General features: G+C 43.0%; 1 protein-coding gene across 1 annotated transcript in view; it reads left to right on the top strand.

Moving 5' to 3' along the window:
• Positions 1 to 23,128, top strand: part of Msh2 (mutS homolog 2) — a 54,409-nt gene that overhangs the window by 5,722 nt on the left and 25,559 nt on the right. Inside the window, exons 2-7 of the mRNA XM_057782475.1 lie at positions 360 to 514; positions 2,902 to 3,180; positions 5,657 to 5,803; positions 11,348 to 11,497; positions 12,284 to 12,417; positions 16,590 to 16,789. Coding sequence (XP_057638458.1) covers positions 360 to 514; positions 2,902 to 3,180; positions 5,657 to 5,803; positions 11,348 to 11,497; positions 12,284 to 12,417; positions 16,590 to 16,789 — 1,065 coding nt within the window. The remainder of the gene's footprint in view (positions 1 to 359; positions 515 to 2,901; positions 3,181 to 5,656; positions 5,804 to 11,347; positions 11,498 to 12,283; positions 12,418 to 16,589; positions 16,790 to 23,128) is intronic.

Raw genomic sequence — 23,128 nt, 5'->3', positions numbered from 1 at the left:
CGTTTATTTATTTTGTGTGCTGTGTATGGGTTTAAACAGTGCAGTAGGTGTACAGGAATTGGGTCTTCCTTCCACCGAGGGTACCAGGGATTGAAAGATTGCCTTGGTGGCAAGTGCCTTTAGCTCACTGAGTTATCTACAGATAGCCCCGTGTTTATTTGTTTTGAGATAGTATTTGGCTATTTAGTCCTGATCTGAAGGGGTCCCTCAGTCTCAGACTTCAGGTAGCTGGACCTGTACCTGTGCCTGGCTTGTAGTGTGTTTGTTCATTTAACAGTTTGTTGTGGAGCGCTCGAATGTGTGTTACCTCAGCATCTCACCTTTAACATTTAATTGTATTTATTTATTGTCTGTTTTAGGGGCAAAGACACTGCAGAGTGTTGTGCTTAGTAAAATGAATTTTGAGTCTTTTGTAAAAGATCTTCTTCTGGTTCGTCAGTATAGAGTTGAAGTTTATAAGAATAAAGCTGGAAGTAAGGCCTCCAAGGAGAACGATTGGCATTTGGCATTTAAGGTAATTATATTTCTTTTTAATGTTTGTTTTAGAAAGTAAAAAAAAAAAATCCAATGCATGTTTTACTATATTAAGTAGGCTATGATAGCAAAATGCTTTGAGAAATTTATATATAATATAATAGTGGGTTTTTGTTTTTTTTGAGACAGTTTCTCAAAAAACTGTGTAGCCCTGCCTGTCCTGGAACTTGCTCTCTAGACCAGGCTGGCCTCAGACTCACAGAGATCCGCCTGCCTCTGCCTCCTGAGTGCTGGGATCAAGGGCATGCACCACCATTCCTGGCTTAGTGTTGGTTTTTAAGTTACAGATTAATCATAATTTAGAAGTTCAGTATATATATATATATATTTTTTTTTTCTTTTTTGGTTTTTTTGAGACAGGGTTTCTCTGTGGTTTTGGACTTGTCCTGGAACTAGCTTTTGTAGACCAGACTGGTCTCGAACTCACAGAGATCCGCCTGCCTCTGCCTCCCGAGTGCTGGGATTAAAGGCGTGCGCCACCACCGGCTAGTAGTTCTTATAAAATGTCTCTGAACACTGAGCCTTGTCTAACACTGTTCCTAAAATAAAACATAACTGTGGATAATAAATTGAACGTAAATATTATTAAATAAGGTATTGGTTTTATTTAATTTTTTAATGAAAAATATTAATTTTTTTAAACATGTATCAGGTCTGTCTCTGTGTACCACTTTCATGCTTGTTGCCAGGAGTCTAGAAGAGGGCACTGGACCCCTGGGGCTGGAGTTAGAATCGTGGGCTGTCTGAGTTAGACACTCTGAACAGCCAGTGCTCTTGACCTCCAATGAGACTTCTTTCTTTCCAGCCTTCAGTTTTGTTTTTTTCTTTTGGAGTCAAGGCCTCACTGTGTAGCCCAGGGTGGCCTAGGGTTGGTCCGTGGTGATTCTTGAAAAGTGCCTAACTCACCCTCCCGTGTTCAGGGATTAAAGGTTGCCACTTTTTTATTTTCTTAGAAACGCAGTATATCGTCAAACTTCTGGTTGTCCTGCCTCAGTTTCCTCTGTGCTGACGTGGCTATGGGCATGCTCTTCTACATTTGGCTTAGATTTTACTATTTCTGAAGTGTGTCAGACTTTTTTTATTGTCCCTAACCTTTCTTTCTTTTTCTTTTTTCTTTCTTTTCTTTTCTTTTTTTTTTTTTTTTTTTTTTTTGTTTCTCTACAAACAAAACGTAGCTTTGGTGTCTACGTCCTGGAACTAGCTCTTGTAGACCAGGCTGGCCTCAATCTACAAGATCTACCTGCCTCTGCCTCCCGAGTGCTGGGATTAAAGGTGTGCGCCACCACTGCCTGGCCCTACTCTTTTTTTATAAATACTATATTTGTGTCTTTGTATATATATTTCTCATTAAAGGTGTAGATTCAAACAAGCCTGGAAGTTTTTTTTTTCTGTGGGTTTTTTTTTTATTATTTACTATTTATTTATTTATTTGAGGTAGCCTCTTTCTGTAGCCCAGGCTGGCCTTGTATTGAGCTCTGTCATTCTGCTGCCTCAGACTCATGTGCTGGGAAGTTTGAAAATCACTTTTAGCAGAATAATTTTTTTTAATTTATTTTTTGTTGTTGCTTTGTTTTTTCAAGGGTTTCTTTGTGTATGTAACAGCCCTAGTTGTCCTGGAACTCGCTCTGTAGACCAGACTGGCCTTGAACTCAGAATTCAACCTGCCTCTGCCTCCTGAGTGCTGGAATTAATGGCATGCACCTGGCCTTGGCAGAATTGTTTTTAGTTTTAGTTGTTTAAGTTACAAAAGCAACTTGGAGGCAGGCGCGCTGTTGTGTGTTCAAGGTAGGACAGTTCATTATTCTCAGGCCAGGCTAAGCTGGGAGGGAAGCCCTTCTAGATAGAAAATGGTAACTTCAGCTGGGCATGGTGGCCTTTAATCCCAGCACTCAGGTGGCAGAGGCAGGTGGATCTCTGGGAGTTGGAAGCCAGCCTGGTCTGCAAAGTGAGTTCCAGCACAGCCAGGGCTGTTACCCAGAGAAACTCTGCCTTGAAAAACCACATACGTACACACGTGGCTATGCACACGCACACACACAAATTGAAGATACACAGACAAGCATGTTTTTTAAGAAAACATAAGGGCTGGAGAGATGGCTCAGAGGTTAAGAGCATTGCCTGTTCTTCCAAAGGTCCTGAGTTCAGTTCCCAGTAACCACATGATGGCTCACAACCATCTGTAATGGGGTCTGGTGCCCTCTTCTGGCCTGCAGGCATACACACAGACAGAATATTGCATACATAATAAATAAATAAATAAATAAATAAATAAATAAATAAAAAGAAAACATAAAATTCGTCAAGTTTGCACTAGCAAAATTTTAAGTATGTTCAAAATTTCTTAAAAATTGTCTTGTTCTTGCTTAGGCTTCTCCTGGCAATCTTTCTCAGTTTGAAGACATTCTTTTTGGTAACAATGACATGTCATCGTCCATTGGCGTCGTGGGTGTTAAAACGTCCACAGTTGATGGTCAGAGACAGGTCGGAGTCGGGTATGTCGATTCCATCCAGAGGAAGCTGGGGCTGTGTGAGTTCCCTGATGATGACCAGTTCTCCAACCTCGAGGCCCTTCTGATTCAGATTGGACCAAAGGAATGCGTTTTACCTGGAGGAGAGACTGCCGGCGACATGGGGAATCTGAGGCAGGTAAGGGAAGCCAGTCTAGGAAAGTCGTTAATATCCCTTACCCCATATTAACTGAAGCCAGGACCTCTAGAATGCTGGGTATGTGCTCCGCTACTGAGCTGTGATTCCAGCTGATGAGGTTCATTTGTGGGGCAAGAAACTGTAAATTTTAATTAAAATTGTTTTTATTTGGGGAGCCACATTTGATACTTAGCATTGAGAGAAACTTGGAATCCTTAATGTCTTCAGGACCAGTGTTTGTATAAGACTTGCTCTGCCTTAGATCTCTTCCCCCTCTCCCTTTCTGTCTTCACTTTAAGAAAATAATTATTACAGTAACTATTACTGTATTTAGCATGGTTTATAAAGAGCATACAGTTTTTTTTTTTTTTTTTTGATTTTTGGTTTTTCGAGACAGGGTTTCTCTGTAGCTTTTGGTTCCTGTCCTGGAACTATAGTTCTTGTAGACCAGGCTGGCCTCAAACTCACAGAGATCCGCCCGCCTCTGCCTCCCGAGTGCTGGGATTAAAGGCATGCGCCACCACCGCCCATCGAGCATACAGTTATTTAAGATGTATTTATTTTGCATACTTCTGGGATCTTGGCCAGGAACATGCTAAGCAGGTACTCATTGTAGCATTGAGCTGTATCAACCCAGACCTAGAGTTTTATTTAATTAAACAATTTTTAAAGATTTATTTATTATATATACAGTGTTCTGTCTATGTATGCCTGCAGGCCAAAAGAGGGTGCCAGATCTCATTATAGATGGTTGTGAGCCGCCTTGTGGTTGCTGGGAATTGAACTCAAAACCTCTGGAAGAGCAGCCAGTGCTCATAACCTTTGAGCCATCTTTCCAGTCCCAATTTTTAAAGTTTTTTTTGAGTCGTGGTCTTATGTGATAGTCCAGGTTATCCTAGAACTCAGCCGCCTGCCTCAGTATCCGGGTTCTGGGATTACAGGTAAAAACCACCACATGTGGCTTCTGATTTTTTTTTTAATCTTTATCAAAGTTTTGTTTGTGTCTTTTATGTGTGTGTATGTGTGTGTGTGTGTGTGTGTATGTGTGTATGTAGTTTTTTACTATTTAGATTTGCTTAGGATAGTGTCTTGTGTAGCCAAATCTGACATTGAACTTCAAAAAAAATTAGAATTTTTTTGTTTAGTTTTGTTTGAGATGGTGTCTTAGGGTTTATATTGCTGTGAAGAGACACCATGACCGTGGTAACTCTTACAAAGGAAAACATCAGAAGTTTAGTCCATTGTCCTCATGGTGGGAAGCATGGCAGCACCAGGCAGGCATGGTGCTGGAGAGGTAGCTGTAGAGGCAGTAGGAAGAGAGACACTGGGAGTAGCTTGAGCATTTGAAACCCCAAAACCCATTTCCAGTGATACACCTCTTCCAACAAGGCCACTCTTCCTAATAGTGCACTCCCTGGTGACCTAGCATTCATATACATGAGTCTGTGGGAGCCATTCCTATTCAAACCACTATATAGGGTCTCGTTATGTAGTCCTGGCTGTCCTGGAACTTGCTGTGTAGATCAGACTGGCCTCAAACTCACAGAGATCTAGCTGCTTCTGCCTCGTAAGTACAGGGATTAAAGCTGTGCACCACCATGCCCAGCTGAAAATTTATGGGTGTTTTACCTGAACATGTGCATATGCAGCGCACGAATGCCTGATGCTCATGGACGTTAGAAGAAGACATTGGATCTCTTGGAACTGGAGCTACAGGAGGTTCTGAACCACCATGTGGGTGCTGGAAATTAAACCTTGGTCCTCTGGGAGAGCACCCAGAGCCCTTAACCACTGAGCTATGTCCCCAACCCTGGTAGGAATCTTTTTTAAGTGGATATTCTGTCTACTAATAGATAAATTGTATAGTCCAGCCTGGCCTGCCTCCCAAGGGCTATAGGTGTGTACCACCTTGCTGACCTGATAACACCCACTGCCTTTGCAATCCTGGGCATTGGTAAGGTTTTCCGCATGCCAGGTAAGTTCTCTAGTACTGAACTTATCCCTAGCGTCTCTCAGAAAGGGTCTCAGTCTGTTACTCGGGTTGTCGTCCCATTTGCTACCCTGCCTCAGCCTTTTAATTGCTAGAATTAAAGGTGTGCATCACCGCACCAAGCAAGGAACTTTTTTGAAAGTTTTTCTTATAACTTTAAAGCTGAATTAATAGTTTGTAGTTTTTTGCTTTTCTCTCTCTCTTTTTTTTCTTTCTTTCATGATTTTTCTTTCATGAATGACTGGCTTTTTCTTTGTAGCCCTGGCTAACCTGGAACTCTTTGTGAAGACTAGACAGGAATCTACCTCTGCCTTCAGAGTTTGTTCATAGATTTAAAAGATGTTCATAGGGACTTGTACAGTGAACAAAACTTGGTAGGTTCATAGTCGTTACTTCCTCCTTGCGGATGCTAGAATTTCCCTTTGCTCATTGATTTTTCTTTGCTCATTGATTTGCTCAGTGATTTGAAATGTTTCCCATAAACAGGTTATTCAGAGAGGAGGGATTCTGATCACAGAAAGAAAGAGAGCCGACTTTTCCTCTAAAGACATATGCCAGGATCTCAACCGGTTATTAAAAGGCAAGAAAGGAGAGCAGATAAATAGCGCTGTCTTACCAGAGATGGAGAATCAGGTATGTGGGTTGTAAGCATGAAGGTATTTTAAATCATAACAGTAACATTTTAAAAGACTAATTCAGTCACTTTAAAAAATTGCCTTTATTACATGTGTGGTTGCATGTGTTGTGTTTTTTTTTTTTTTTATAATTTTTTTTTTTTTTTTAGATTTTTATTTATTATGTATACAACATTCCATCCATGTATGCTTGCAGGCCAGAAGAGGGCACCAGATCTCATTATAGATGGCTGTGAGCCACCATGTGGTTGCTGGGAATTGAACTCAGGACCTCTGGAAGAGCAGTCAGTGTTCTTAACCTCTGAGCCATCTCCCCAGCCCGCATGTGTTGTTTTTAACAAATTCTCGGTCGTTCAATTTTACCAATAAAGGCCTGGGAGCCAGATGCTGGGTGAAATCCTATTAGCTCAGAGAGGCAGAGAAAGCACCCCGCTGACCTTCCTCCTCAGCCAGCATCCCAGAAGCCTCCTGCCTTCTCCTATGCAGTCTCAACAAGAACTCATAACTCCTCCTTACTCTTTTGTGTTTCTTTTTCTCAATAATTCTATGTTCACTTCCTGTCAACTGGTGCTTGCTCTGCGTCTTGACCTATGGTTGGTTTTATTCCATCCTGGTTGCAATATTCAAGCAGAAAACTCTTGGATTAAAGGTGTGCGTTAAGGCTGAGCCACACCACAGTCTCGGGGTTCACGGTGTGACCACACATCCTGCAGCACACGGGCTCGTGTATATTCTCGCGTGCACACACACAGCATGCAAGTGGTCCTGCCGGGCTTGGCAGCGAGTGCTTCTGCTGCTGAGCCGTCTTGTTGGCCCACACTTGTGTCACATCCATCTAAACGGCACATCAGTGATGCTCTTTTTTTACGTACAATAAAGGTTGTGGGGAAGCCGGTTGGTGGTGGCGCACGCCTTTAATCCCAGCACTTGGGAGGCAGAGGCAGGCGGATCTCTGTGAGTTCGAGACCAGCCTTAATACAAGAGCTAGTTCCAGGACAGGCTCCAAAACCACAGAGAAACCCTGTCTCGAAAAACCAAAAAAAAAAAAAAAAAAAAAGTAATAAAGGTTGTGGGGAAACTCAAGAAAATGGCTAGGAAATTTTTTAGCATAACCTGATAGTCTTATATTTAAAGATTTATTTTTAATTTTTTTCTGTGTGTGGGTGTTGTGCTGCCCTTGGAGGATAGACATGGAGTTACAGTGGATGTAAACCACCTAATGTGGGTGCTGGGAACTGAACCCAGGTCCTCTGGAAGAGCAGCGCAGCTCTTACTGCTGGGCTCTCTCTCCAGCCCCGCGGTCGTACATGGCTCATGTCTGTGGAGTGTCTATATGGAAGGAGTCTACCATTTGCGTGTGAGCCTGCTATGGAAGCCTGTGATCCCAGCAAGTGGGTCAGGAGTTTGTAGCAGATTTGAGGCAGGTCAGGTGATCTGAGACCGTGTTTCCAGAGAGAGAAGGGAAGTTGTTGTTAAGAAGCTGATTACTGTCACGTGAGTAGGAGACGTGGCCTAGTGTTCCGTGTCCCAGCTGTGCTGTGCACCAGTTCTGGGGTCTTTCATAAATCCCTTAGTCTTTTTTTTTTTTTTTTTTTTAAATATTTATTTATTATTTATACAATATTCTGTCTGTCCGTGTGTCTGCAGGCCACAAGAGGGCACCAGACCTCATTACAGATGGTTGTGAGCCACCATGTGGTTGCCAGGAATTGAACTCAGGACCTTTGGAAGAGCAGGCAATGCTCTTAACCACTGAGCCATCTCTCCGGCCCTCCCTTAGTCTTTCTAAAGACAGTTTAATGTTCTGTTAAATGAGGATAAATATGTCTGCATTGAAGGATTGTTGTTGGAGGTGTTTTTTCTTTGTTGTTTTGGTGGATTTTTTTATTTTTTATTTGTTTTTTACTTTTTTTGTTGTTGTTTTTTAAGTATTTATTTATTATGTATACAATATATGCCTGCAGGCCAGAAGAGGGTACCAGACCTCATTACAGATGGTTATGAGCCACCATGTGGTTGTCGGGAATTGAACTCAGGACCTTTGAAAGAGCCGGCAATGCTCTTAACCACTGAGCCATTTCTCCAGCCCCCTTTTTTGTTGAGACAGGGTTTCTCTGTGTATCCCTGGCTGTCCTCTTAGACCACACTGGTGTCAAGCTTAGAGATCTGCCTGCCTCCCGAGTGCTGGGACGGGACTAAAAGTGTATGCCACCACCGCCTGGCTGTTTACTTTTTTTTTTCTCTTAAAGATTTATTTTATTTTATATATACAGTGTTCTGTCTGCTTGAATACTTGCAGGCCAGAAGAGGGCACCAGATCTCATTATAAATGGTTGTGAGCCATTATGTGTTAGTTGTGGTCGGGAGATGGAGGCATCTCAAATATAGACTGAGTTGAGTTGGAGGGGAGATGGAGGCATCTCAAATATAGACTGAGTTGAGTTGGGGCCCTTGTTAGCTATAAGAAACTGCCTCAAAAAGGCAAAAAAAGAAGAAAACAAGGATGAGTGAAAATCTCAAGGGTTAGAAAACGGTCTTCCTTGCTGAGAATGAGAAGCTTGTTGGAATTTTAGAGTCCTCCCTCCCTCCCTCCCTCCCTCCCTCCCTCCCTCCCTCCCTCCCTCCCTCCCTCCCTCCCTTCTCTCTCTCTCTCTCTCTCTCTCTCTCTCTCTCTCTTCCTTTCCCTTCCTTCCTTCCTTCCTTCCTTCCTTCCTTCCTTCCTTCCTTCCTTCTTTCTTTCTTTCTTTCTTTCTTTTCTTTCTTTTCTTGACCAGTTCTTGCTATATAACCCTTCCTACAAAGTGCCAGGAACACACTTTGTAGACCTGGTTGGCCTGGAACACTCAGAGATTTATCTTCCTCCTGAGTGCTAGAACTAAAGGTATACGCCCCCTGCTTGTCAGTATATATATATATATATATATATATATATATATATATATATATATATAGTTTGTTGTTTTTTGAAACAGGGTTTCTCTGTGTAACCTTGGCTGTCCTGCACTCACTCCGTAGACCAGACTGGCTTCAGATTCACAGAAATCTGCCTTCGTCTAGGCTGGGATTAAAGGCGTGTACCACCACTGCCTTGCCCAGTCAATATTTTCCTCTTTTTATTTTTATTTATTCATTCATTCACTCATGTATCTATTTATTCATCTAGTTAGTTTTTTGTAAATTTCTTATGACTAGGTCCTAGTACTTAGGAAGCTGAAGCAGGAAAGTTACTGATTATAACAAACCTGGGCCACGTAGTGTCCCTCTGTCTCATAACGAAAACAAAGACTGTTGATGTGTGCTTCCTGGTGACATAGGGAAGGTTCTTTGGACAGCCTTGTTTGTTAATTAGTTTGACACAGGCAATTATCAGTATATAAAATGAATCAGTGTTTTGAGATGGTTTCATACAGGCTGGCCTTGAATTGGCGATATAGACAAGGTGGACTTTGAACTTTGATCTTGTCTTCATAGCCTGAGTCGTGGGTTTATAGGTAGGGGCCAGCATGTCTGGCTTGTCGGATATAGTTTATGTATTATTTGTGTGTGGTTGCATGAGTGTGGAGGTCGGAAGGCAACTTTCCTACAGTCCACAGAGACCTCAGTTCAGCAGCCTTGTGCTCCGAGTGGAAACACTTACCAGTGAAACAGCTCGCTAGCCTTCAAGGGCGGTTTGAACCACTGTTTGTCATGATTTGATGTCTTGAACTTATTACTGTTTTAATTTTTTATTGTATATCAGTAACATAGAACTTGTTTAATTCTTTTTGTATAGTCTTGCGTATTACAAGGTCCGTATGATAATTTGTAACCGAAATTCTTACAGCTTGTTACGAACTAGCATCTATGACTCAGTATCGTTAAGATTCTCTTATACTTCCTGCCGGTGTGGTTTTGTATTTTTAAGACTTACCATCTTCATCTACATTAGGGGTCTATCCTGGTTCTGACTTCTGACAGCATAGATTAGTTTGCCTTTATTTGTTTGTTTATATAAATGATTTATAGGGCTATATTTTTATATCTTTCTTCCCCTATTTTGATTTTAGAGATAAGGTTTCTACTTCTATGTATACTAAAAATACTAAAATAAACAATGGTGTGGTTTATTTATGAATGAGTGCAAAATAACCAGGAGCAGTATTTCAGAAGTGTAAAAAGGCAGCCTGGTGGCGGTGGTGGCGCATCCTTTAGGCCCATTTTAGGCGGGGGGGCATAGGTAGCTGTCTCTTGAGTTGGAAGCTAGCCTGAGCTACAGATTGAGTCCTAGGACAGCAGCAGCTACGCAGAGAAACACTGTCTTGGAAAAAGAACAAAGAAGCAGCAAAAGGGCAACATTAACAGGACTGAATACAGGCCTTTATTTCTTCCAGACCAGAGAATTGGTATTAAATTATATAAAGATAAGTTTTGCAACCTGAAAATATTTACTTAATAAAACTCTATTAATTAAGTAAACTATACAAAGAAGGTAAGGGGACACACATGTATGCTTATAGAATTGCATGCTAGCCAGTTCAGCTCCTCCAGCGGGAATTCCCAGCATGACCTCATCATCTGTGAGGAAGGACGCAGCAGTCCTTGTTTAGATAGACACCTTCATCTTCTCCACTGAGCTGTTCTCCACTTCTCGGTGGTTGTCTTCTGCGCTAGTGCATGCCTCCTTGTCTGCGTCTATGACATACATTACCTTCCTCGTTCACCAGCTGTTGGAGGTGGGCAGGGGCCATGACGATGCCTGGTGCAGCTTATTGTATGTGGTTCTTGGTGGCCTTCTTCCATCAGACCTGGAGTCAGATGAGCTCCCGTAGCCTCTTCTTTTTTACATCTTGCTGAAGCAGAGTTTTTTTTTTGGGGGGGGAATAAAGGAAAAAAGAAAAAGCACAGCAAATTCTGCTATTCCCTAGAAGATCTGTTATGAAACAGTCTCTCTGGGGACGGATTCCTAACACTGTCCATTGAAGATGTAAACCATCTTCCCTCTGGTTCCCCATTCCAAGAGACTGAGTTTTTCTACCTTTCTGAGACAGAGTATCACTGTGTATCTTTGCCTGGCCTGGAACTCACAATGTAGTCTAGGCTGGCTTCGAACTCACAGATCCCCCTGCCATTGCCTTTCAACTGCTGGAAATAAAGGCTGTACCATATTACCTGGCAAGTTTCACTTTAAACGTGCACATACATTAATTATTGGGTATGAATATGAGTGTATGGTCATTAGGGTGCCCAGCATGTATGTGAAGCTCAGAGGACAACCTCAGGAGTTCTTTTTCTGCTGTGGGTTTAGGGATCAAGGTGTGACCATGAGACCCATGGGGCCGTCTCACTAGCATGAGAGACAAAGTTTCTCTTTGTATTCTAGATTTGCCCCAAATTCTCTAAGTATTCCAGACTGGCCTCAAACTCTTGATTTTCCTCTTTTGGTCTTTCGAGTACTAGAATTCTAGGCACATACCTCCATGCCCAGTTAGTCTTACTTTTGTTTTGCCTTTCTAGTCTCTAGTCTTGGTGATGGAAGAATCTTTTATTTAATATTTATTTTTAGGTTGCAGTTTCATCATTATCTGCAGTAATCAAGTTTTTAGAACTCTTGTCAGATGATTCAAATTTTGGACAGTTTGAACTGACTACTTTTGACTTCAACCAATACATGAAATTGGACATGGCAGCAGTTAGAGCCCTCAACCTTTTCCAGGTAAAAAAGACAACATGGGTTAAAAATATTGAATAGTTTAGCTGGGCGGTGGTGGCACAGGTCTTTAATCCCAGCACTCGGGAGGCAGAGGCAGGTTGTGAATTCTGTGAATTTGAGGCCAGCCTGGTCTACATAGTGAGTTCCAGCATAGCCAGAGATACACAGAGAAATCTTGTCTTAGGGAAGAAAAGAAAATAAGAAACTGAGTAATTTTTTAAAAGTTCCCTTTCACAAATAATGATCTATGTAAGGCATTTGTATTCTGTAGCATTATTATAGTTAAACTAGATAGTTTTAAAAAAAAATATTTATTATATATACAGTGTTCTGCATGTATGCCTGCCTGCAGGCCAGAAGAGGGCACCAGATCTCATTACAGATGGTTATGAGTACCATGTGGGTGCTGGGAATTGAACTCAGGACCTCTGGAAGAGCAGCCGGTGCTTTTGACTTCTGAGCCATCTCTCCAGTCCCCATAAGTTGTTTTTAATTATTGTATTTTATTTTGCTAGTGTCAGACAGTATGTGTAGACTGTCCTGGTCGTTCGGGTGACTCTGTGTTAACACAGGGCTTTACAGTCCTGTTCTGAGTTTAGACACTGCAGTCACTGCGTCAGCTGAGGGTGAAATGTGTGTCTGTCAATGCAGATGCACAGGTTTCGCCTTAGAGGAACTATTGTGGGCAGTTCCCAGTTTATATTTGGAGAGCAGTGCTCACTATTCTAGTTCTGTTTCATGGCAGCATAAAGTCTTTGCTGATGGTTTTTTCATTTTGTGTGTTACTAGGGTTCTGTTGAAGATACCACTGGCTCTCAGTCTCTGGCTGCATTACTGAATAAATGCAAAACTGCTCAAGGACAAAGATTGGTTAACCAGTGGATTAAACAGCCTCTCATGGACAAGAACAGAATAGAAGAGAGGTACAGCATTTAGTGTGCGCTTCTCCTGCCTTTGTGCAATTCACTGTTGACCCTGTATGGTAATGCCACGTGTTCTGATAGACAGTTTACACTCAGTTTATTTCTTGTTTTGTTGTGTTGTGGGTCCTGAACTGACCTGGAGCTCATATTTAGTTGAGGATGAATTTTAACCTTTAAAAACATTTTAATTATATGTAGTGTGTGTGTGTGTGTGAGTGAGTGTATGAGGGTGCTTACAGGGTGTGGAGCATGCATCTGTAGAGTCCATTCTCCTTCCACCTTAATGTAGGTTCCAGGGTTCTAACTCAGTGAGGGTCGTCATCCCAGCCATCCTGGCCCCCATCTCCCAAGCACTGGTGTAGGTAGCGCTACCCCTAGCTACGCGGTGCTGGAGGTGGAAACTGAACTGGAAACTCAATCCAGGGCGTTGTGCTGAGCTCTATCTCTAGCACAGATAACCTTTCTTCGTGTTTTAAAAGTTATTTTTACTTATTATTTGTGGAGGAGCACAAGTGGAGGCCAGAGGACAACTTTCTGGGGTTCTTGTTATGCCTAGACTGAGAGATACCACTCAAGGCTCCGGAGACCCTAATAATTCACTCCAGGAGCGGTCACTGATCGAGCAGGGCAGCAGGACAAGGACTCTGGAGCCTTGTTTCTCCCAGCAGCCCCAAGCAGGTGCAGAGGTGGGGTTTATGAGCACAAAAACCACAAACACGTGTTACGGTTACAATTTTCACCGATCAGAGTTAATGACTGGGGACTTTCCTTGTGTTTCCCATTGTTGTCCGCTGACACACAGTGCAAGCCTTTCAGTCTGACCAGCCTTCTGGTAGAACAGCCATGATGTTTCTGAAAAACTAAGGACTGTTTCTATGGTTTGGAGAGGAGGTTGATCAGCTCTCCTACAGCTTGGGAACTTGAACTTGATTTCACCCTATAGATAAAATAGAATCTGAAGTCAAACCGATAGTATTTAGGCCAAGGTACTTTTTTTTTTTTTGGTTTTTTGAGACAGGGTTTCTCTGTGGTTTTGGAGCCTGTCCTGGAACTAGCTCTTGTAGACCAGGCTGGTCTCGAACTCACAGAGATCCGCCTGTCTCTGCCTCCCAAGTGCTGGGATTAAAGGCGTGCGCCACCACCGCCCGGCTAGGCCAAGGTACTTTTGCCTGCTCTCTTTATCCTGAGAATTGACTTCAGGTCTTTTTTTTTTTTTTCCTGAATGAGCCTTCCACTGCCACAGCAGCTTTTCTTTAAAAGATCAGACTTGCTGTGTTTATATTTATCTAGTTTATGGGTATGAATGTTTTGTCTGTGTACCACATGTGTGCCTGGTGCCTGTGGAGGTCAGAAGAGGGCATCAGATCCTCTGGGACTGGAGTTACAGATGGTTTTGAGCTGCCATGTGGGTGCTGGGAATCCACCTGGGTTTTAAGAGCAGCCAATTGCTTTTAACTGTTGATCTGACTCTCTAGACTTTCCTGGTTTAAAAGAAATGATTGAATACTGTTGATTTTTAAGACACTATGTAGGCCTAGCTGGACTGGAACTGGATGTGTAGACCAAACTGGCCTTGAACTCCTTAGACATTGTCTTATCTCTGCCTCCAGAGAGCTGATGTCAAAGGTGTGCCCTACGTCTTTTCTGTTTTTTTTTTTTGTTGTTGTTGATTTTTGTTTTGAGACAGACAGGGTTTCCTCTGTGTAGCCCTGACTGTCCTGGAACTATGTAGATCAGGCTGATCGCAAACTTACAGAGATCTGCCTGCCTCTGCCTCCCCAGTGCTGGGTTAAAGCATGGGTGATGGCCACACTTCTTAATAAGCTTATTTGACATAAACCACCAACTTATGCAAGACCCCCTGGTCCCTACTTTCCTATTTTTTTCCTATTTTTTCACCATTGATGCTCCTATGCTGGACCCTGTCACTGATCCAGGTTCTGTCTGAGTGTATGCACATCATGTGTGTGTGAGCTCTTGAGGCCATTAGAAGAGGGGTGTTGGATCCTGAAATAGGTTATACGCAGTTGTAAGCTGTTGTAAGGGGCCACCCCGAAATAACCACACGGAAACTGTATTAATTAAATCAATGCTTGGCCCATTAGCTATGGCTTCTTATTGGCTAACTCTTACATGTTAATTTAACCCATTTCTATTAATCTGTGTATCACCACGTGGCTGTGGCTTACCGGCAAGGATCTGTCCATTGTCTGTCTCTGGCTGGGCTCCATGGCTTCTCTTTGACTCCACCTCCGTTCTCCCAGCATTCAGTTTAGTTTTCCCCACCTAGTTCTGCTCTACCCTATCACAGGCCCAAAGCAGCTTCTATTAACCAGTGGTATTCACAGCATACAGAGGGGAATCCCAAATTAGTGAGCTGGTACATGGGTACTGGGAATCAAAACTGCTTTCTCTGGAAGAGTAGCCAGGGCTCTTGGCCATTCTGTCATTTCTCCAGATTCCAGGAAACCATATGTTGAGTTGGTGAAAGGCTCAGGTGGTTGCTCCCAAGCCTGGTGACCTAATTCATCCGAGGGAGAAAGCTGACTCTTGAACTTTGTCCTTTGACCTCCATGTGTGTGCTGTACATGTATAAGTACACACACACAGACAAGTGTAATAATTTAAAAAAACATGTTTTATGATTAATTTCCAAAGAGTTCTGTTGGAATTTTAGGGATTAACTGACACTAAAAATTTATCATGCATTCCAGTTAAATTGTGATTTAATATAATATTAATTTTGTGCAGCTGAGAGATTGAATTCAGTATGACTGATAGGTACACTCTGTTAATGCCAGTGGTAGCTTTGACGTGTCTAAATTTGTGATTTTTAAAGTGACATTGTCAAGGAGACAGAAGTCTCTCCCTTTTTTACTGTTATCTAGAAATGTAAACTGACACTGTAATTACTTCTGAAGTGGTTTACTGAACAGGCTTCTGAAACTAGCAATTCATTCTGGGCCAGACTGAAGGAGCTTTGCAGTTGCTGTGTGCTAGTGCGTTGGTTTTGCTTTGAGGCAGGGTGTCATGTAACTCACTTTGTTAGGCAGGGATAGCCTTTACCTTCTAGGCATTTTGAGATGGCTTACCGTGCCTCTCTTAGGTTAGGTTTGTAGACATTCTCCCCGCTCCTCCTCTCCTCTCCTTCCCCACCCCATCCTCTCTCACTCTTTTTCTCTCCTCTCCTGTCCATTCCTCCACCCCACCCCCACCCCCACAGGGTTTTTGTTGTTTTTTTTTTGTTGTTTTTTTTTGTTGTTGTTGTTGTTGTGTAGCCGTGGCTGTCCTGGAACTCACCCGTAGACCAGGATGGCCTTGAACTCAGAGAGATCCACCTGCCTCTACCTCCACAGTGCTGGGATTAAAGGCGCGTGTCACACCACCCAACTTTCTTCATTTTTCAAAGCTACTTCTTTTCTTTTTTCCTTTTTTAAGTTAGCTACAGTGAGACCCATATGTAGTGCTAGTGTGTTGGTTTTTGCCTTGAGCCAGCCAGCCAGCCAGCCAGCCAGCCAGCCAGCCAGCCAGCCAGCCAGCCAGCCTGCCTGCCTGCCTGCCTGCCTGCCTCCCTGCCTCCCTGCCTGCCTGCCTCCCTGCCTGCCTGCCTCCCTCCCTCCCTCCCTCCCTCCCTCCCTCCCTCCCTCCCTCCCTCCCTCCCTCCCTCCTTCCCTCCGTCCTTCTCTCTTCCTTTCTCTCTCTCTTTTTAAAATTATTTTAACTTTATTTTATGTGCATCAGTGTGAGGGTGTCAGGTCCCCTGGAACTGCAGTTACAGACAGTTGTGAGCTGCCATGTGGGTGCTGGGAATTGAACCTAAGTCCTCTGGAAAAATAGCCAGTGCTCTTAACTTCTGATAACCACTGAACCATCTCTCCAACCCCATGGCTTTTATATATAGATATAGATATTATATATCTTTATATATATTTAAATGCATATGTATGTGTGTTTTTTTAATGAATGTGTGTGTACGTGTGTACGTGTGTGTGTGTGTGTGTGTGTGTGTGTGTGTGTGTGTGTATGTTTGGCATACTCCTGGAAGTCAGAGGACAACTTGGGTGTCAATTCTCTCCGTGGATCCCCTGGTGTTTGAACTCAGGAACTCAAGCTTGGTGGCAAGTGCCTACCTATTGAGCCATCTTATCTTTTACTCTAATATTTTTTTCCAGATTAAATTTAGTGGAAGCTTTTGTAGAAGATTCAGAACTGAGGCAGACTTTACAGGAGGATTTACTTCGTCGATTTCCAGATCTTAACCGACTTGCCAAGAAATTTCAGAGACAAGCAGCGAACTTACAAGACTGTTACCGAATATATCAGGGTGTGAACCAGCTCCCCAGTGTCCTACAGGCTCTGAAGAAATACCAAGGTAATGACAACTTGCTTTTCTTAACTCTTGCTTTTTTTTTTTTAATTATTTATTTTACTTTATGTGCATTGTTGTTTCACCTGCATGTGTGTCTGTGTGATGGTGTCAGGTCCTCTGGAACTGGAGCTACAGACAGGTGTGAGCTGCCATGTGGATGCTGGGAGTTGAACCCAGGTCCTCTGGAAGAGCAGCCAGTGCTCTTAACTGCTGAGCTATCTCTCTAGCCACATCTCTTGTTTTATTTACTTATTTATTTATTTATTTATTTGATTTCTTTCCTCAACCCTGTTTTACTTCACTCTCGCATGCTGGGCAGATGTACTGTTCTTTATGAAAGGCAGGTCTAGTACCCCTCTGATGATTAGCTTCTCATAGGTTTGTATTGAGCGTTAGGGCGGAAGCCAGAAGTCTTGAGATAATTTGGAATGTCCGCTACTTAGCATTCTGTGTGTATATTGCAATACTGGGGGTTAGATGTGACTTTGGCGCTTTTGAAATGAATGTTCACCAAGACTGGTGGCTCAGTCCTGTATCCCAGCTACTGTGTAGCTTAGGCAGGAGAATAAATAACAACTACAAGACCTACCTAGGTTACAGAGTAAGTTCAAAATCAGCCTGGGCATTTCAGTGAGATTCCTGCAGCTAAACAAACAAATAGTCCAGGACTCAGGAAGAAGATGCAGGCACATCTCTGTGAGTTTGAGACAAACCTGTTCTACATAGCAAGTTCCAGCCAGCCAGGGCTGCCCAGCGAGACCCTGTCTCGTAAAAAACAACCACCTAAATAAGCAGAAAGTAGGCCAGACATGGTGTGCAAGCCTTTAGATCCAGCACTCAAGAGGTAGAGGCAGGTGGATTTCTGAGTTTGAGACCAGCCTGGACTAGCCACAGAAGAAGACCCTATCTCCAAGAAAAGGAGGTAAAAAAGTAGCCTGGGATGTGGTTCAGTGGTCAAGCACTTGCCTAGCACACACAGTTTCTAGTACTTTGACCCAGTTAAAGGGCAGTGTTACGTTACTGGGTTTATTATTCCTAATGGGTTAGTCACATGGTAGCAGGGGATTAAATGGTGCCGTTGCTGGACTCATAGGACAGTGTGTACAGTTGTAGCTGGCTATAGGAGAAGGGAACAGCCCAGCAGGAATGTGAGATATCAGGGTGTACATCTTGCTCTTTGGAGCCACAGAGCACAAGGTGGAGTCCTATGGGGACTTTTTAAGATGTTTTCTGGGGGCAAAGGGATATGGCTCAATTGGTAGAGTGCTTGCCTAGCTTGTACAAAACCTTGGGCTCAGTCCTCAGCAGTGCGGAAGGATAGGTGTGGAGGCACACTCCCAGAAGTAAGCAAAGGCCACCTTCAGCTGCTGAGAGTTTGAGCCTAGTCTGGGCTAGAGTTCTTGTCTCAAAGCCAAACAAACATTTATTTATTGTCCAGGGAGCATTTTCCTGTTTGATAACTAAGCCCCACAGCAGGGCTACTCTGAAATTCTACCACTTTGTATGTTTACGTTTGTGTGTTTATTATAGTTAGGCTTTAACAAGCACACTTGAGCCTTAACAAAAGGAACAGGCAAATTGGGCTCTGCCAGAACCTGTGTTCCTAGTTCCTCCGAATGCTAGGTTGGAGGACTAACTTGGGTTTGAGACCAGCCTGGCCATTCAGCAAAACTCTATCTCAACAGCAAGCCAACAGGCTGACTTAAGACTTGGTAGAATTAACTCCCAGTGCATATCCCATGACAGGACAAAAGGTCTTGGTATTCTCACAGTTGAGGTTAGAGTGAAGTTCTTAGCTAGGTGTGGTGGCGTAAGCTTATTAGCCAGTCCCTGAGAAGTAGAATCAGGGAGACCAGGAATTTTGTGTGATCCTTGACTATATAGTGAGTGAAGGGACCCGCGTACTTTGGGGTGCTCCTCATTGGACCCTGGATTAGGCACAGACTACACCCAAATAACAAAGAGATCCTTTTTAAGCAAGGCAGAGAGACAAGGTGACTGAGTCAGAATCCAGCAAATAGCTTTGCAAGTGTTAATTTTAAGAGGGAAAGAGTGGGGCGGGGGTTCTGCGCTGGAATGAGCTGAGATGGGTTGATAAATTCTGATGGGGTATTTAAACTAGAGTAGTCAAATGGGGATCTTTGGTGAACTTTGGTGATCCATCTTAGGAATGAGTCAGGCATAAGAAAGGGGCCAGATAAGGGGATAGACCTTGGTGACTAGCTTTAAAGGGATATAATCTAGGGTTTAGCAAGGGAAAGGGGAGGGGGAAGGGTAAGGTCTGTCCCGGACCTGCTGGAGCCCTTAATGTGAGTTCAAGGTCAGCGTAGACTGCACAGCACCCTGTCTCAAAAAAAGTTACTAACGTAAACAAATAGAATATTAGTGAGTAAAGTCGACTGACTTGACAAATGTGTGTGTGCGCGCGTTGTGTGGTTTATGGATGTAAACACAGTGTATGCACCCATGCATACATGTGGCCAACGCAACAAGTCAGGTGTTTTTTGTGCTCTCTGTCTTCCTGCCTGGGAACAGGGTTTCTCTCTGAGTCAGATACTTGCCTTTCTAGTGGGGTTGACTGGCCCATGGGGTGAGCTCTGGGGACCTGTGCTATTGCTCAGTGAGGTCATAGGCAGGAGCAGTCATGCCTTACTTACTCTTTATCTGGGTGCTAGCATTTGAGCTTAACCCCCATGAAGAATAGAACAAGAAACCTTACCTGTAGCTTTTACCTTGAAATGAATGTAAGTTTCTTCAGCATCAATTTCAGTTTCTATAGTGTTATGAAGTCTCTAATATGTAAAGCATTTTAAGTTTCAACCAAACATCAACAACTCTGAGAACTATTAAAACAAACCCTCGGGGGCTTAGTAGTGGAGAGTTTGTGTGCCTGACTGGTTTGAGTCCCAGTATTATGAAGTAGATCTTTTAGTATTATGAAAAAATTTGGTTCTTTTCCAGATAGATTTAAATTCAGATTCATGATGACAGAATACACATTAAATTTTATCTTACCTTTAGAAACTTAAAACAGTTCTTGGGACCAGGCAGTAGTGGCACAAGCCTTTAATCCCAGCACTCTGGAGGCAGAGGCAGATGGATCTCTGTGAGTTCGAGGCTAACCTGGTCTACAGAGCTAGTTCCGGGACAAGCTCCAAGCCACAGAGAAACTCTGTCTCAAAAAACCAAAAAAAGGAAAAAAAAAAAGAGTTCTTGAGATGTCCCGGTTTCCGTACTCTGATTAATTTCTGCTCTCTGTACCTCATTTTCCCCTTTGTATAAATGAGTAGCATTTGGATTTCCATACTATATCATTTTGTCTGGTTTCATCAAACAATATAAGGTGATTGGCAGGCATTAGGGATGCAATATGACTATGGAGATAGGCTCTCTAAACAATAAAGTCAGCTATTTTGGACTCTTTTTTTATGTGTTTCTCACCTTACAAAATAAACAAATATCCATTTGTTTTCTGACAACTCAGCCCATACATTTTAAACCATTCAGTTACCTAATTTATTTATTTTGGTCTTTTTGAGACAGGGTCTCATGTACCCTGACTGGCTTGGAACTTATTGTGTAGATCAGGCTGGCCTCAAACTCACAGAGATGCCTGCCTCTGCCTCCTGAGTGCTGAGATAAAAGGCGTGTGCTGCTGTCCATCTCTCTGTGTGAACTAGCACTTTAAAATTTTCCCATTTGCTGTTATTTTCTTTCTTTCTTTTTCTTTTTTCTTATTCTGAAACAGGGTTTCTCTACGTATCCCTGGCCCTTTTGGAAATCAAGCTGTAGACCAGGCTGACCTCGAACCTCTGCTTCCTGAGTGCTGGTATTAAATGCCTGTGCCACCACTGCCCGGCTACATTTGCCCTGCTTTCAAAAACAGATCCTAAGGCTGGGCGTGTGGCGCACACCTTTAGTTCCAGCACTTGGGATCTGAGTTTTAGGCCAGCCTGCCCTCTACAGAGTGAGTTCTAAGATAGCCAATACTATGTAGAGAGATTCTGTCTCAAAAGATAAACAAAACCCAAACTAAATCAATACAAAGTCTGTGTCTTTTTGATACCAGTTTCTCTTTCTCTTCCTGTTTGAGTTTCTGAAAGCCTGCACTGCTTTTCATCTTCTCTTCACCCATGTGCGTAATTCCGTCCTAGAACACGGGACCAGGCTGGCATTGCTGAGTTAGCTGTTTGCTGCTAAGTCTGGCAAGCAGATGCAACCTGAGCTGGTAGACTCTCTGCTGCCATCTTGTTCTGTTGTGTTTCTGGTTTCTTGTTCTGTGGGTAATTCTATCCCCATTAGTTTTGAAAAGTTCAGCACAGTTCCTTAGTTTCACAGAGAAAACCAAACAGACTAATTTGTAATAAAAGAGAATAAAACAAGTGTAATATTTTTTAGAGCAAAGTTATGATTTTAAAATACATTAGCATATATTATTTCTAGAAATTACATATAACTTGTCATCTTGTGATTCCAGTTTTGATTAATTCTAGGCTTAACTGTCAGGCTAGAAAAAAAGCCTTGAAAGTAACGTCTATTCCCAGTCAGCAGGGGGCAGCAACGGTACAGAAAGTATATTTGTGGGATTAACGCTTTCTCTGTAAGAAACAGGCACTTGCTGACTTATTTGGAAGTTCTAGCAGGGTAATACAGCTGCTCGACGCCCTTGACAAAAGAGCGCCTCTCTCTCGGGGAAGGTGCTGCATAGCTTTAGTTGGGGTCCCATGGAGCATTAGGGAAGGAATGACACCTGTCTTTGTTACTGTCCTGTTTCTGTAAAGAGACCATGACCACAGCAACTCTTATAAAGGAGAGTGTTTAATTGGGGTTGACTCCCTTACAGTTCAGAGGTTTCATCCATTATCATCATGGTGGGGAGCATGATGGCTTACAGGTAGATGTGGTACTGGCTACATCTTGATCATCGGCAACAGGAAGTGGACTAAGACACTTGGCAGTATCCTGAGCATAGGAAGCCTTTCAAGCCTGCCTCCACAGTGACACACTTCCTCTACAAGGCCATACCCACTCCACCAAAGCCATAGCTTCTAATAGTGCTACTCCCTATGTGATTATGGGGCCAGTCACATTCAAACCACCACAGCACCTGTCTTAACAGACCAGTCCTGTCAGCAGAGTGATGTGCTAACCTAGGTCACCCTAACAGTGATCTCAGAAATGCTGCTATAATCTAAAGGAACAAATTTCCAGCAGGCTGAACAGCTCACCAGCTAGGTGCACAAATTATTTCATGCCCAGTTTAGCCTCGATTTTTGTTTAAGATATTACAACTATCTTAAAAAGTCTCATTTTGTATGTGTTTTGCTTACACATATGTTACGTATGCATGTGTCTGTATATGTACTGTGTTCGTGACTGGTGCTCACTGAGGTTAGAAACAGGTGGTCAGATCCCTTGGAACTGGAATCACAGACAGTAGGTGCTGGGGCTTGGACCCTGATCCTCTGGAAGAACAACCAGTGCTCTTAACCATTGACCCATCTCACCAGCCCCTTGCTGTTGCAATTTTGATGGAGATGCATTGAATCTTTAGGTTGCTTAATGCACCATTTTCACAGTGTTCTGCCAGTCTACGAGCATGGGTGTCTTCAGTTCCTCTCTCCACCCTGACACTTCACACTTCAATTCATTTAGGAAGCTTACAATTCCCAGCATGATCTCTGAAATCCACAATCCTTATTTTGTAACTGTAAGTGTCAAAGTTAATGGCCAGTGCTTGATTATTTCATGTTTCCTGTGCTCGTGTTCTCTTAGCAGGTGACTACCAACTGTCTGCTTTGTGCTTACGGTACCACAAGACTGAGTGACAGTGACAGCTGTGGTCCTTTCTCTTGTGGAGAGTCTTTGAGAATGGAAGGGTAGAAGAGATAATAAGGAAATAAATAAGCGAGACTTTCAAACGCATAGTAAAATATGATAAAGAAAACTGCAGCCTAGGGAAATGCTAGGTGCGGTCAAAGGCATCTATGATTTTTTTTTTTTTTTTGGTGGGGGGGGCAGCAGGTTTCAAGACAGGGTTTCTCTGTGAAATAGCCTTAGCTGTCCTGGAACTAGTTATGTAGACCAGGCTGGCCTTGAACTCACAGAGATCCACCTGCCTCTGCCTTCCAAGTGCTGGGATTAGAGGCGTGCACCATTGCTGTCTATCAGGACTGGAGAGACAGCTCAGCACTTAGGAGCACTGGCTGCTCCTCCAGAGGACCTGGGTTTGATTCCCAGCACCTACTTGGTGGCTTATAACCATCTGTAAATCCAGTTCCAGGGCATCTGACTCCCTCTTCTGGCTTCCTGGGGTACCACATAGAAAACCCATATACTTAA

Source organism: Chionomys nivalis, chromosome 1, assembly GCF_950005125.1.
Source record: "Chionomys nivalis chromosome 1, mChiNiv1.1, whole genome shotgun sequence".
NCBI classification, from domain to species: Eukaryota; Metazoa; Chordata; class Mammalia; order Rodentia; family Cricetidae; genus Chionomys; species Chionomys nivalis.
This window is presented reverse-complemented; position numbering and strand designations above follow the sequence as displayed.